The sequence below is a fragment of the Chaetura pelagica genome, unplaced genomic scaffold (assembly GCF_000747805.2).
Source record: "Chaetura pelagica isolate M959 unplaced genomic scaffold, ChaPel_1.0 scaffold103, whole genome shotgun sequence".
Classification (NCBI taxonomy): Eukaryota; Metazoa; Chordata; class Aves; order Apodiformes; family Apodidae; genus Chaetura; species Chaetura pelagica.
Window position 1 is genome coordinate 2,760,810 of NW_009953004.1, and position 13,532 is coordinate 2,774,341.

At 51.7% G+C, this 13,532-nt stretch overlaps 2 protein-coding genes across 2 annotated transcripts in view; both read right to left on the reverse strand.

The window, feature by feature from the left end:
- EDA (ectodysplasin A) overlaps positions 1 to 5,761 on the reverse strand; it is a 106,928-nt gene extending 101,167 nt beyond the window's left edge. The window contains exon 1 of the mRNA XM_009996627.1: positions 5,741 to 5,761. Within this exon, the coding sequence (XP_009994929.1) occupies positions 5,741 to 5,761 (21 nt within the window). The remainder of the gene's footprint in view (positions 1 to 5,740) is intronic.
- A 3,302-nt stretch (positions 5,762 to 9,063) lies between these two features.
- Positions 9,064 to 12,493, reverse strand: FAM155B (family with sequence similarity 155, member B). Its single transcript, XM_009996628.1, has 3 exons — positions 12,473 to 12,493; positions 10,002 to 10,173; positions 9,064 to 9,479 (listed from the first exon to the last, which is right to left on the reverse strand). Exons 1-3 carry the CDS (start codon positions 12,491 to 12,493, stop codon positions 9,064 to 9,066), a joined length of 609 nt encoding a protein of 202 aa, XP_009994930.1.
- Between the last annotated feature and the right edge of the window lie 1,039 nt (positions 12,494 to 13,532).

The window sequence follows — 13,532 nt, forward strand, 5'->3', positions numbered from 1 at the left end:
TCAGCAGGATGTGTGCTAACCTGAGACACCTGAGTGCTGCTCTGGAAACATCCTCTGGCCTCTGCTCTCCTGTTTGTGGGGCTACACGTGATCCCCTCCATGCCAAGAACAGGAGACCCCCCTGGTTCTGCTCCCTGCCATCATGCTTCTACATCACAAGTCCATGGTCATGCTCCCTCCTGGAAACCATCTGGGCTCTGCCTTATTTTCACACTTGGGCAGAATCAGAACACGGGACTTTAGGAGAACGAAGAAAACTCTCAGAAAATTGAAACTCAACTGAAACTGAAAATCCAGACAATAGGCTGGACCAGAGCAGGACAAAAGGAGTTTAGGACACATGACCCCACTGTGCCCTGTGGCAATGCTTCTGTGCTGCTCTACACTGTCCCCTCACTTCCCTACCACAGCTGTGCAGGTGACCCGAGACGTTTGGTGGGATTTCAGACAGTTCTTGGTGCTGGAGACCTTGTGAGAGGCTGTAGATGACTTCATGTGACTTATGAAGCAAGTGAACATCATGGTTATCCCAGTTCACATGTTGACCTCTAGTTGCCCAAACTGGGAGTAGCACCATGGCCCTCCCAACTGCCCATCCTGGTATCCCCAACCTCCTGCCTCTGGGTTTGGTGGACAAAGAGACAACCAGGAGGTTCTATCACTAGAACTCTGAAGGGAGGTAGGATGGCAGCCTCTCCCTAGCTGGTGGATACCCTGAGCACAGCACAGTGGAGGTGACAATCAGGCACCAAAACATCTGCTGCCACTAATGGCCAGGAAGAAACACTTGTGCACCCAGGTCCACGTGTACAAAAGGTGCCCAGGAATCCTTTGGACTTCACAGCTGAAGGGCTGAGTGTGGATATTGGATGGGACAAAGAGAAGAACCAAGTGTCCCTGCGGGTGAAGGGAGCAGGGATGGTGTGGAGCAGGAGCCCTGGGCTCCCAGCCCTTCCCACACGGCCTCCCTCTCCTGGGCCAGCTCCTTTCTTTGAGGAGCTCCAGTAAATACGTGGTTTTTTTTCCCTCTGAGCCCCAGAGGAAACCTGTCTCTTGTAGACGATGTGGGTTGGGCAGAGAGGAACGAGAACCTCACTCAAGGCCAGAAAACGCTTCAATCACAGCCCTGGTACATCCTGCTACTCACTCACTCACCAAGCACCTCAGGCAGTGCCACTGCAGCCCCCAAACTCCCTGTCCGGGCTCTCCGTGTCTCCCTTCCTGCACCCATCCCAGCCCTGGAGTCAGAGCTGAGCTGATGCCTCCAGCACCTTCCCCTTCTCACCCGCCTCCTGTTCCACTCTGCTTTGAAAACTATTACTTCAATCTCACTCCAATTTCTTTCCTAGTTCAGTTTGTTGGTTTTTTTTTTTTCTCTTTGTATTTTTTTCCCCCTCTCTTTTTCTTGTCTCCTTTCCAAACTGACTTTTCAGCTGGGGGTAGGAATGGCCAAAGTGGGACTGCAGAGTTTTGTGCCATGGCCTTTCACAGCCTGGCATGCAGCTCTCAATTTGGAGCGGAGTGTCCTTGCTCTGTTGCATGCCGAGATCTGTTGTCCAGATGAATTAATTCCAGATTATATGTGGGTGTGGACTTCAGCTGGGCAAAATTTGGATACCCTGGTTTAGTCATTATTCTCTGATGAATCTCTTGGTGACAGTCTTCGCCCCTATTGTTCTGAGGTGAGCCCCATGGCAAGAAATGTGAAGGCAAGAAACAAAAGAATATAAAGAAAGGTTACGAAATCAAATTCAGTAAGGCAGGGTTATTGTCCCTCCATTCTGCCTCTTCTGTCCTCCATCTGAGATTGGATTTTGCAGGAAAAAAAAAACACCCATCAGACAGAGAGAGGGAGCTTGCAGGGCAGGTTCTGGTGGGTCTGACCATGTCTCCCTGGCCAGGACCTGCATGGCCCAAATGAAACCGCCGAGAAAGGGAGGAGGAAGTTATCATCAATTCTTAACATTTTATTTCTTTACTGGGTTAAACAAGGAGCTGAGAAAACCTCTGCCCCAAAATACAACAGAACTGAAAGCATTACAGGTACAGAGACTATTGAACACAGAGAGTAGTAGGATAATATTTTTAATACAACTGAATTATAGCATGGGTTTGTGTTTTTGTTGGGTTTTTTTTTTTGTTTGTTTTTTGTCAAACCATCTTGGAAAATAAATGTAATAGGAACTAGTGCAAAAAAGTTCTAAACATGAAGCACAGTGTATAAAATGGCATAAGAAAACTGTCCCCTCGAGGACACAGTCACTTTCTTATGACAGAGGGGAGAAAGAGAAACAGAAGGGGGGTGGGAACAAGAGGGAGGGTCCAGGAGGCAGAGGAAGAAAGCAGGAAGAAAGAGAAACTGGGCAGGGGGTTTAGAAAGAATATTTTGACTTCAGCAGTATGCTTTGCTTTTTTTTTCACCTCGCCACCACGTGCTGGAAAAGAACCTTTTGTTGTAGGTCTGAGCTCTGTAACCACCCACATGTCACAAGCGTTTGAGAAGGGTTCGGTCACAAGCAGCCTGGTCCCACACCCAGGCAAAGCCATCTCAGGGGGCTGTCCCGGTCCCTGCTGAGGTCCCCCTGCCCCACTGGGACCCCCCACCAGCAGAGGGGCAGAGAGATCTCACTGTGGCCACCGGGAACGGCACCTCCCGCTCTTGGAACGGTGACGGGCAAGAGGGAAAGGACCATGTCCTTGGGGCTCTCTCCACTACCCGTTCTTGCTGAACCATGACATTTGCTTCTCTCGTGTTTTGCCATCCCTGCCGGACCAGCCCGTTGAATTTCTTCCCAATTTAAGCTCCCATGAACACACAGAAGCATCTCCAGTTTCCAAGGCACCCCGCAACCGCCACGTGTGAGCGTGTCGAAGGCGAGAAGAAGCTGGATTCATGTTGGTTTGGAAAAGAAGACAGAGCTTGGTTAGAGGGATGGAGAAGAAGAGGTACCTCAGCAGCCAATTCCCAAGGGGAACATGCCTACGTGGTCCCCAAGGTGTGTTATCCTGGGTTGGAACCATCCTGGTCAGAACAGCAGCTCTCCAGTTTGCTTTCACCATGGAGCAGCTCAGCCTCCTGCCCCCAAGAAATTGGCTGGATGCTATTTTAAGTTGAGCTGGTTGGAATTCCTTACAAATTGCTATTCTCTCTGAATCCACTGCCACCAGTTCCAACTGTGCAAGCAGAAAAAGTGTGATTGATTTTTTTTTTTATTTCTTTTTTTTTTTTTTTTTTTTAAATGAAAGGTTTTTGTGGGAAAGGGCTGTTCTTGATACATTTCTCAAATTGAAAAAAAAAATAAAATTGGTCACAATGATCAATATGGCTTGTTTTGACAAGTTTCAAAATAAAAAAAAAACCAAAACACACAACTGTCTGGCTTGAAATGTCTTTTTGTTTTGCAACTCAAGCATGTACAGTTCCCAAATACATTGAAAAATGGTAAAGCCAACCCCAAATTTCATAAGCCAAACCTATTTCTTCTGTTGTTGTCGAGTTCCAGTTTACAACAAGCGAAGCCGTCGACTGCCTGGGCTGAAAAAGGATCTTCATAAAATGCTAACGAGTCTGGAAACCACTCCTGACCTTGTTTCAAACAGGAGTTGTAGACACACAGCCTGTGAAGCTGGAGGAACCGTGTTTGGTAACGCAGCCCAGCTCCTGCCCTGCCAGCAGGGGCTGTGGGAACCTTGAGAAAATCCCAGCTTTGAAAAGGAATGATGTACTTTTGATGATCCTTATTTGAAAATGATTTATCCTTCATGTATAGCCAAGGGATTTCCTTTGCTCCCTCCATCCCAGAATGAACTGCAGGGCTGTTTGAAAAGTGCCCTGGAGCTGTTGTTGCCTCCCTGGCAGGGGCCCAAGGTGGAGGTGAATCCCTTCCTTCCCCCTGGCCCAGTGGGATGAGCACCCACCATGGCTGGGACATCCACAGGGAATGGTGAAGCCAACCCTGGTTTTGGGAGCCCAGTTTTTGGGAGGATGCTCTTCTCTGCTCAGCCATGGGTTGGTGCTGGCTTGGTTGGTTGAGCTAGAGCTCAGGGCTGCAGGAAGGGTGTAAACCCCTGGAATTTTCAGTATTCAGGTCCCATCTCCCAGCTAGCACGTGGAGGACAAGTGGAACAGGCTTCCCCTACCTGCACAGGGCTGGAAGCAGTCACCTACAGAGCTGCATGAACCAACAACACCCAAAAAGAGTCACGTGGGCAAAGAACACCCAAAAAGAGCTGCTTGAAAACCTTCAATCCTGAAACCCAACTCAATGTGGCTGGACCTGTGCAGCCCCATGAGCTGCCCTGGTCCAGGAGCCCTGAACAGGCTCCTCTGGGGTGATGAGGCGGTTTCATAACGTCACCCCCCACTGGGATGCCCAAGAACTGACGCTGACTGATGGGCTGAAGTAGATGGTTATTAATGTCCTGCCTAAACATTAAGACACTGCCCTTCCCAACCTTTGAAGGAGAATTTAAGAGAGATTTATATCCACAGGGCAGCTTAAAGTCTATAAACAAATTTGTCTGGCATGTCACATGGATTTTAATAGGGATTTTCAGAGAATGCAAGTATGTCTCTGTCCTGATTTTGTCCCTACCAATTCCTATAGGCATTCCTTTCCGGGGTGGGAGTGAGGTATCATATTATGATTTATCACAAGCCTCTGCATGACTTTCTGGGGGCAGAGCCTTCAATCCCAAGGCTGAGCAGAAGGCAGTGTCCTCTCCAGCAGACCCTGTCCCACCGGCTGTGCCAATGGCCCTGCTCCATGCTGGGAATCACCCACCTCCCCTGCCAACGCCATGTGGGGAGAGCTGCCCATGGCTATGGGAAGCTCCATCCCATCACCAAGGAGGATCCTGCCCCGGGATCAGCAGATATCAGGGATTCTCTCCTTTTCTTTTTTTAAACACGGGCAGAGGAGCCGCCTCCCAGCATCGCCTGCAGTCCTGAGTGGCAGTGAATGAACTGCCCTGACATCTCCTATTGAAGCAAAGCAAAATGTGTTGAACAAAAACCATTTCAAGATGTTTTCTGAGTGTTGCCAAGTTACTCAACATGTTCTGCTTTAGTTGTCAGATGCTTTCAAAGCGATTTCCCTAACTCAGAGCACGAATGGTGAGGGCTCTCCCTGGGAATCTTTTGCCTGGGGCTACCATGGATCTGTATTTTCATAAGAAAAAGACTCAACTAATGATTAATCTTCACCAGAGGAAGCAGGGCCTTTCTTTGGGATTTTTCTTCAGTTATTTTTAATTAATTTGTACAACTGGCAGTTACATTAAAGTGCAAAACCCAGGACTAACACTCCAGCCGGGCAGGACCTGGCTACCTTTCCTCCCACAGCCCCAGCTGCTCTACCCTCTTTTGCCTCCAGACCCCATGGGACAACATCACCCCTCAGCTCCCTCAGCCTTGCCAGGGAAGAATCATCCCTTCCTGATGGGCATTTTTCTCCCAGAGGAGAGAAGTTTATCCACTGGGGGAAAGGTTGGGGTTTAGTTATTAATCCCTACATGTGGCACCTTCTTCGGGGATAAGACATAAGATCGTTAAGACTGAAAAGGCAAAAGCACCTCAGGTTTATATTCCTAGTAGGATAAATCTTGGTGTTTTCCAAGGTCCCAGGTGGCTGAAGGGATGCAGCTCTGCAAAGGTTTTCTGGTCTGCTGGACACAAGAGGGGCTTGGGTTGAGGGACACCTGCACATGCAGGGCAAAGCTTCACCCTTCCTCGCCTCACCCCAGGCACCTTCATATCCATGTTTCAACAACGTCAGTGGCATGAAGTGAGACCACGTTAACATCTCCTTTCTGGACTTTCCTCTTGTAGAGCACAGAGAAAGCTAATAGGGATGGAGGATGATTAAGGTTGCAATGTCAGACCAAAGAGGAGATTTTTATCCGACGGCCTGGTAATGATGGACTGCGACATACACTGCTTCCAGCTGCTCCTCCTGCTCTGTGAACAGCCTGGTCTGGATTCATTTAACGAGATTGGCAAAGTGTTGAATACAGCATATGGTGCCCTAAAACCACAGAACTTATTGACAGCAGCCCAGACTCACTAAATAAAAGAACTCCTTCCAAAAGCCCTGCTCTGTGAAGACTCAGCACTTTCCTTCCAGTCACACTAGGTAAAAGCCCAGCCCCGCGCCCCTGCCCGCCCCCTGCCACCTCAGCCTCAGGGGTGCACTTCCCGGGGAGCCACTGCATGGAAAACGTGCCCACCTCCTCCTGCTCTGGCACAGCTGCCCTGTGGAGCCTCCTCACTCCAGGCCAATAGGGCTGGCACAGCTACACCTCAGGAACCACACTAAGGACTCTGGGTTTGAGACGGTCCAGCTTTTGGACTCACTGGGATTTAGCACAGACTCCTTGCCTCCTGAGATGATGCCATGGAAGGTGAAGACCTTTGTCACAGCTCCCAGGTTATCCCAGAAAACCCCTGCCAGCCATCCCTGTGGATAACTTGACCTCACTTCTGTAGCTCTGCAGAAATCACCCACCACCAAACCTCAGTGCCATCAGAAAACCACCTGAGCCTGGACTGACACCACCACGTGGGTCCATCGCTCTGGTCGCTGCTGGAGCAGAAGACCTTCAAGGTGAGCAGAAGGGCACAAACCCCTCAAGAACAGCCTCTGGAGTCACACAGACACAGATGCTGTGGAGGAGTGAGCCCACAGCACCACGCTGGCACAGGCTGGGGCACTGCTCAGTGTCTCAGCAGACAATGAGCAGGGCCAGTGACTCAGGGCCACTCGCTGACGCACCACACTGGGCTATTCTCTCTTTAGATGAGTTGTTGGAAGATTGGATGCAGCCTATCTCTGAGAGAGGCGCCTGGAATTAGCTTAACTATTGGCAGTACATGAAAAATCTAATTTCCTTAAGAAGGAGCTGGATGTGGATGTCTCAAGGCAGGCACAGGACTGTACTTCCTCCCTAGCTCTGCCTGAATGATTTTCCCAGTCACTAAAGCAGCCACACAGCTCATTCCAGAGGAGCCGGATCCCCATTTGCTGGACTATTGCATGTCTGAGTTCTCAAGAGTGGTGTAAAGTAGCCTGAAAATCTATGGATGCTGTGAGGAACAGTCAAACGAGAAAGGTCCTGCCTTTCCTGTGTAGTTACAGCAAGGAAATCTGCTGGAAAAACTCTTCTGCATCCTCCAGGAACATCACCTCTCCTAGCCCGGCAACTGAGGGACAGCGGGTTCATAGGCTTGGAATCTGTGGGGCTTTGGTAACAGGCAACTGAGAACATGTAAACATCACCCCAAAGTTCTGAGATTCAAGTCAAAGCAGAAATGAAACATTCAGCTGCTTCTCAGAGCCTCTTTGGTCTGGAAATGGGCTGGAAATGTCAAGAACCCTGTCCTTCCCATGAGATGCCTGGTACTTCCTTCTTCCAGCCAGGTAGGAAGTAGCTTTGCTCATGGGACTCTGCTTCATTTTGCTTCACCTCAACAGACCAGTAACCACAAAACTCTTACAGACCTTAACTCTGTGACTTCTTGGACCCTGGCAGGGATCTGGGACTCTGTGAGATGCAGCAGGACATTCCTCCTGCTACATCCCTGTCTCCCAGCAGGGCTGCAGTGATCCATCTTGGGCCCTTCCCCCCATCAAGAGGCAGCCTAGAAACAGGAACCATCAGACACCCTCTGCAGGCAACGAGCAGGTTCACATCCCTGTGGTGACCAGGACATTTTGCAGCTGACTCGTGCTAAAACGCACCCTCCTCCTTCCCCAGCAGGAACTGCACAGCACCGTCCCCCATGCACCAGTATTCCTGCCGGGAAGTTTCTGGTGGGGGAGTGGAAATCTTGGGAGTTTCTTGGGAAAGCAGGATCTGATGTCTGTTTGGGGCTGAATTTCTGGTTATGCTGAGCTCAGGTTAAAAACAGTAAGTGAGCCAACTGAGGCTGCACCAGCCAGCACCTTGCCTGGCCAAGTCCAGCTTTCCCAGCTGGGCTCCTAGACATTTTCTGATCTGGGGAGCATTTGTGGATACAAAGTACTCCCAAAAACTCTCTTCTCCAGCTTTATCAGTGCTTCTTCTTTGTAAGGGAGACTCTCCCTACAAGCCAGATTTTTCCAGCCCTTTTGCTATCCAGTCAATGATTTGGAGCTGGGAAGCATGGAAGGAGGCCTTCGGATGCATCCATGAAGCATCCCTCTCCCCCACTCAGCTTGTGCACTGCTGGAGACACATTTCCCTCACTCCTTTTGAAGCCCAGCCACTCCAGCCAGGAAAGAAGGCAAAAAAAAAAAGTTAACCCAAATCAGCAGGACACTTGGCAAAGTGGGATGTGGGAATGCTAGAGATGGCCCTCCTGCTCTGTGCTTCCTCCCTCCCTCTCCACCTCCTTGCACAGAGGAGCAGGAGAAGCAAGGCTGGAGGAGCAGGCTGGGGACATAACAAGACAAATCCCAAGCAGAACCAGTGTAACTCTGTCCTGTCCCCTCCCCACACCCTGCCAGGGGACGTGCAGAGGGGAACGCTGCACCGAGGCCACTGTGCTCCATGGGGACGGCTCTGCCTTGAGCTGGTGGGTTTTTCCCCTGGGACAGGAGGGAGGGGGGAAGGACAAGGCCGTGCTGGGAGGTGCTGCCTCCCTGCCTTCCTGGCCCATTGGGATTTATGGACAGAGGAGGGAAAGAAACAAGAGCTTTGCTGACAGTCACACCCTTGGCGTGGTGCGGGCGCGCAAGGCACTCGCGGCAGGTGGATGGATGGCGTTCCTGGGGCGGACACCTCTTCCAAAGGGACCCCCCTCCCCTCCCTTCCACTCCCCACACCCCCGTGCCCTACCTTCCTGCTGCCCAGCTGCTACTGACCGAACCCTTCTCAAAGCCGAGTCCCGCAGCCCTGTGCGCGTTAGAGACTCTTCATCACGGGGATGCCCCGCGGCGAGCAGCTCTGGGGGGGTATGTGCGGGGGTGTGTGTGTGCGCGTCACCCCCAGTCCCGTGCCTCCCATTGGAGGAATAGCATGTGCCCCCCTTCGTGGAAAAAAAGATCTGGCGTTCTTCTTTGGAGGTCAGCTTTCCCCTCCGTGTCACTCGTCCCGTGCCACGCTCTCCTCCAGGGCGGGCAGAGCCTCCAGGCTGAGCCCTCCGCTGGCTGCCCCGCCGCCGCCGTGCACGCTCGAGAAGGACACCATGGTGTGGAGAAGCATCAGGACCAGCACGCACAGTCTGATCCTGCTGCTGCCAAGGCGAGACCCTGCGGAGACCGGCAGCAAGGATGTGGAGTGGGGCTGGTGGTACTGGTGGTGATGATGGTGGTGGTAGAGGTGGTAGTGGTTCTGGCGCTGGTGATGGAGGTGGGGGTCGTGGCGGTGGAAATGGAGGGACTCGGACGCTGTGGATTTAAGGGATGTGTCGTCGTTGCTGTCTGGGGGGTGGTCACAGGAGTCCCATTGCACCTCGCAGCACTTGGCCTCCTCACTGGGCAGCTGGTTCTCCAGCAACCCTGTGGGAAGACAGAGGAGGAAGAAGGAATCAGCTGGAGACTGTGGATGGAGCCGCAGTGGGGGTGAGCCCCAGTGCCTGCCAGCCACATGCCACAGGACTGGCAAAGCCTGAGTACCAGGACAAATGGAGACCCCCTGGAACACTCAGAAATCCTCCAGGACTGGCCCCCAGTGGGGCTGTGACCCTGCAGGCATAGATTGCAGCCCTGGAACGTGTTCAGGACACCCCCAAAAGCTGCTTGTAGCAGTTAAATGCCCTGGCCCTGTGTTAACCCCATCACCTTCAGCCTCAGAAGCTGGGATGCCATTTCCTGCCCTAAACCGTGGGTCTCTGTTAACCACACCTCACCCCCAAGCAGCCACACTCCAGCAGCACCTCACATGTTTCCACACTGCATCTCCTCCCTCTTCACCCTAAAGAGCCTTCAAAATCTAACACACGGCTTGCAAAGCCCAACAGGGCTCCTCAGCACCCACCCCTACCCAATCCTCCTGTGGTCCTGCTCCCCAGACCTCCTTACCCGTACAGATGAAGCCAGGCAAACCTCCATAGATCAGCTCGTCATTGTCCGGTAACACAAACGGGCACCTGGTCTGCACCTCCAGGCAGTATTGCTTGCATGGGATCCGGTGTCGGCACTGTTGTTGGGTCACGTTGAAATACTCGGAGCAAAGCCAGGCCTTGTAGACAGCCTAAGGAAAGCCACCAAAAGGGACATGTCACCTCCCCAAACGCCCGGGGCAGCCGAAGCATCACAGAGAGACGGGGTGAAAGGGGAAGGGAGAGCTCAGCTGATGTGGGAACTGGCTGTCAGTGCACAAGCTCACCCACCAGCTAAAATAAACTGCTGAGGTGTTGGGAGTGTGGAACGCACCTAAGGAACTAAATCCACCACAAAAATATATGCTTATTAAGCACATGGACTAACTTCCCCTACAGACAGGCACTGAGACAGACCACAGTGACTCTGCTGACACCAGTGGTCTGAAAGCTTGGTCCATCACAGGAAAAATTCCAGCACCACTTATCACCCATCCCAGAGCATCTGCCTCCCCACCAAAACACCCCACTGCTCCCCAGGGCAGGGCAGGGGTTCACAGTTCCTCTAAAGCACTGTGGTCCTCACTGGCTCTGAACATGGAACAACAGAATCATTAAGGTCGGGAAAGACCTTAGGATCATCAAGTCCAACCATCAACTCAACCCCACCATGCCCACTAGAGCATTTCCCAAAGTGCTATGTCCATGTCTGTTTAACACCTCCAGGGATGGTGACTCCACCACTGCTTTAGGCAGCCTGTTCCAGGGCCTGACCACTCTTTCAGCAAAGAAATTTGTCCTAATACCCAATCTGAACCTCTCCTGGTGCATATTGAAGCCACCATGAGACAGCAAAGCAGACCATGGGCCTTCATTGGCCATTTCCAAAAGTTGCTTGCCTGCTGGAAAAGCTTGCTGGCCAGAAGCCAGCAGGGATCCGCTGTGATGCAGCATGTGCAGCGCTGCAGCCTCAGGCTCATCCCTCTGCCACCCAGTAACACCCTCCCCACTCATCTACCTGGTTCTGAAGAACATTCCCAACTCATAGGAAACCATCACTGTGGCTCACATGGAGACACCCTGGGACAACATCTTCAATGTACAGGGATGTTTTGACACTCAAACGTACCAAACGGCACCACAGATACCCCTGTGTGCTCCGCTCACCTTTCCACAGGTTAGACCTGTGCTTGGCAAGATTCTCAGAAGGAAAAGCAAACTAGGGGTTCACCAGCAGCTACAAGGCTGTGCCACAAGCCCTGCCACCACCGACCATACAGCTTCCATCTGCAGCAGACCCAGCGAACCTTCTTTGGCCAAACCCAGCTCTCCCATCCACCCTGGGGTTGCTTGTGCCCTTCCCAGCTGGCTGGGCACAGCCCAGATGGCTTCAGTTAAGACTGTAGCTCCTGCATCCCTCTTTATCTTCCAAGCATCAGGCACGGGTGGAAATTGTTTGTCTTCACTGGCTGGAAAAGGGAGGGAGATCTCGTCTCTCATGGCCTCAGGCTGCAAGAAACCCAGGGCACCGCTGGGAAGAGCAGCACCCTCCTTGGCACTTCCAGCTCATCTCTGAATGTATCTCGGCACCAGCAACAGAGATAAGGTCATGTTAAAGACCACATCCAACTTCCTTTGAAACCAACTAGAAAGGACTCCCTGTGATTCAAAGGGAATGAATTTCCCTCCTCGGCGTGCTTGGAGAAAACCCCCTGTTCCTCCTTCCAGCTGCTTTTTGATTTTCTGGAGGCTTTAAAAACATCACTTCTTTGTTTCCCCATGTTTCCATAGATCCTTATCATCGTTTGTTTGGATCATGGCAGTGTCTAAGAATTAAAGCTGGTTGGGAAATTCTTGGCAAGTCATTTTAGTTTCTTTTTTTCTTTTTATGGTTTTTTGGTTTTTCTTTTCTCCTGGAAAATGCCAAATCATGAAAAGCAGGATTTTCACAGAAGCATGTGAATTTTGGTGAAACTTTAATGGCAAAAAGTCTGATTGGGACCAGGACACAATACAGGGAGCAAGTCCTTCAGAGCAGCCAATAGCTCTGTGGTCAAGGCTTTCAGCTGGGATATGGGAAATCCAGCTGTTGTCCTGCTTTTTCTCCCTGGGCTGTTCCACGTTCAGAACTTTGAGAAAGCAGAACAGGTCCAGAGAAGGGTTTGACCCTGCAATCAGGATGGAAGGACACAAGTGGGAGGGAGAGCCTCAAGGTCTGTATCTGCATCTGCCTGAGCTGGTTCCACCAGGGCCAAGGACGAGACGGGGAGATGGGCAGGGCAAACATGCAGAGATGCCACAACCCCAGCCCAATGCATGTTGACCCCCACCAGCCTCTGCTCCCCTGGGGACCATGTCAGGAGCATGGGAATGGTGGGGCAGCGAGGAGGACACAGAAGGACCCCTTGGTGGATGGCTCATGACACTCCACCAGAGTGATGAGCTTTTCACCTTCATGAAAACATCTATCATTGCGCTCATGGGACCTCAATGGGATGTAAAGGAGGGTCAGACATCTCAGTGACAGTGGCAATAAATGGGACAGAAAACCAGCAGGTATAAAACAGGCTTCAAACCTTCCACTGACTGTCCAGGACCTAGCCAGATGGGACACATCCTTACTTTGGCCTGAGGACTTGGCAAGTCCCTGCTTCAACATGACACTGTTATTTACAGGCGTGTAATCTGGAGCGAACGGAGAGGTCCCTGCCTCCAAGAGCCTGAAGCTGCACAGACACCCCGTGTGACAGCTCCAACCCCCTGAAACCTGGGGATGCCTCTGGCAGGGACATACTGAGAGGTCAACATCTGTACTAGAGATCATAGAGTTTGTTATCTGGGCTGCCTTTACAGACAAGAGAGAGAGGACAACACATGTCCCCAAAGCACCCTGAGCAGCCAGCATTGAGGGGCTGGAGGGGCTGCTCTTCTTCCCTGCCCAGGATTTCTGACAGCTCCTGGAGAGCAGCTGGTGGAATTTTCAATGCCTGAAGCTGGGCGAGATGGATCCTTCCCCCAAGTCATGAAGTCTCCAGGATTGAAAACTGGATGCGTTAACTACACCACAAACAGCTGACAAATTTAAACAAGTATTAAGATACCAAAAACTTGCCCCTCACTTTTTTGTGATGCATCATTTGGACTTTTCCCATGCGACAGGTCTGCCAGTCACAGCACCAGCAGTGCCCTGCCGTTTAGGTCTCTGCCTCACACGTGTGCCCCAGTGCTCCAGGGTAAGGAGCAACAAAGAGCATAGAGGTGAAGCTTGTTGGTGATGTACAGCTGGCAGGGCTGCATCTGCTCACAGCAATTCTGCTGCAGCTGCTGAGTGACAGCACGTGCAACAGCAGACCTCAGCACCCAGCCCTCCATGCACAGATGGGTGAGGAATGGCCAAGTGCTCAAACCTGTGTACAAACCCAGCAGGCACTGAACCCAGTGGGTGCTGCCAGTGTCCCTGGCCTTGCCATCCCCCAGGGTGCAGGGGGAAGGACCAGGCAGGGCCCTCTGA

Excerpts from the sequence above, each read along its gene's own strand:
- FAM155B (XM_009996628.1), bottom strand. The coding sequence starts at position 12,493 with ATGATAGATGTTTTCATGAAG. Across the intron at positions 10,174-12,472 it reads TGATAGATGTTTTCATGAAG|GCTGTCTACAAGGCCTGGCT; the intron begins GTGAAAAGCTCA and ends GGCTTTCCTTAG. Across the intron at positions 9,480-10,001 it reads GCCTGGCTTCATCTGTACGG|GGTTGCTGGAGAACCAGCTG; the intron begins GTAAGGAGGTCT and ends GTCTTCCCACAG.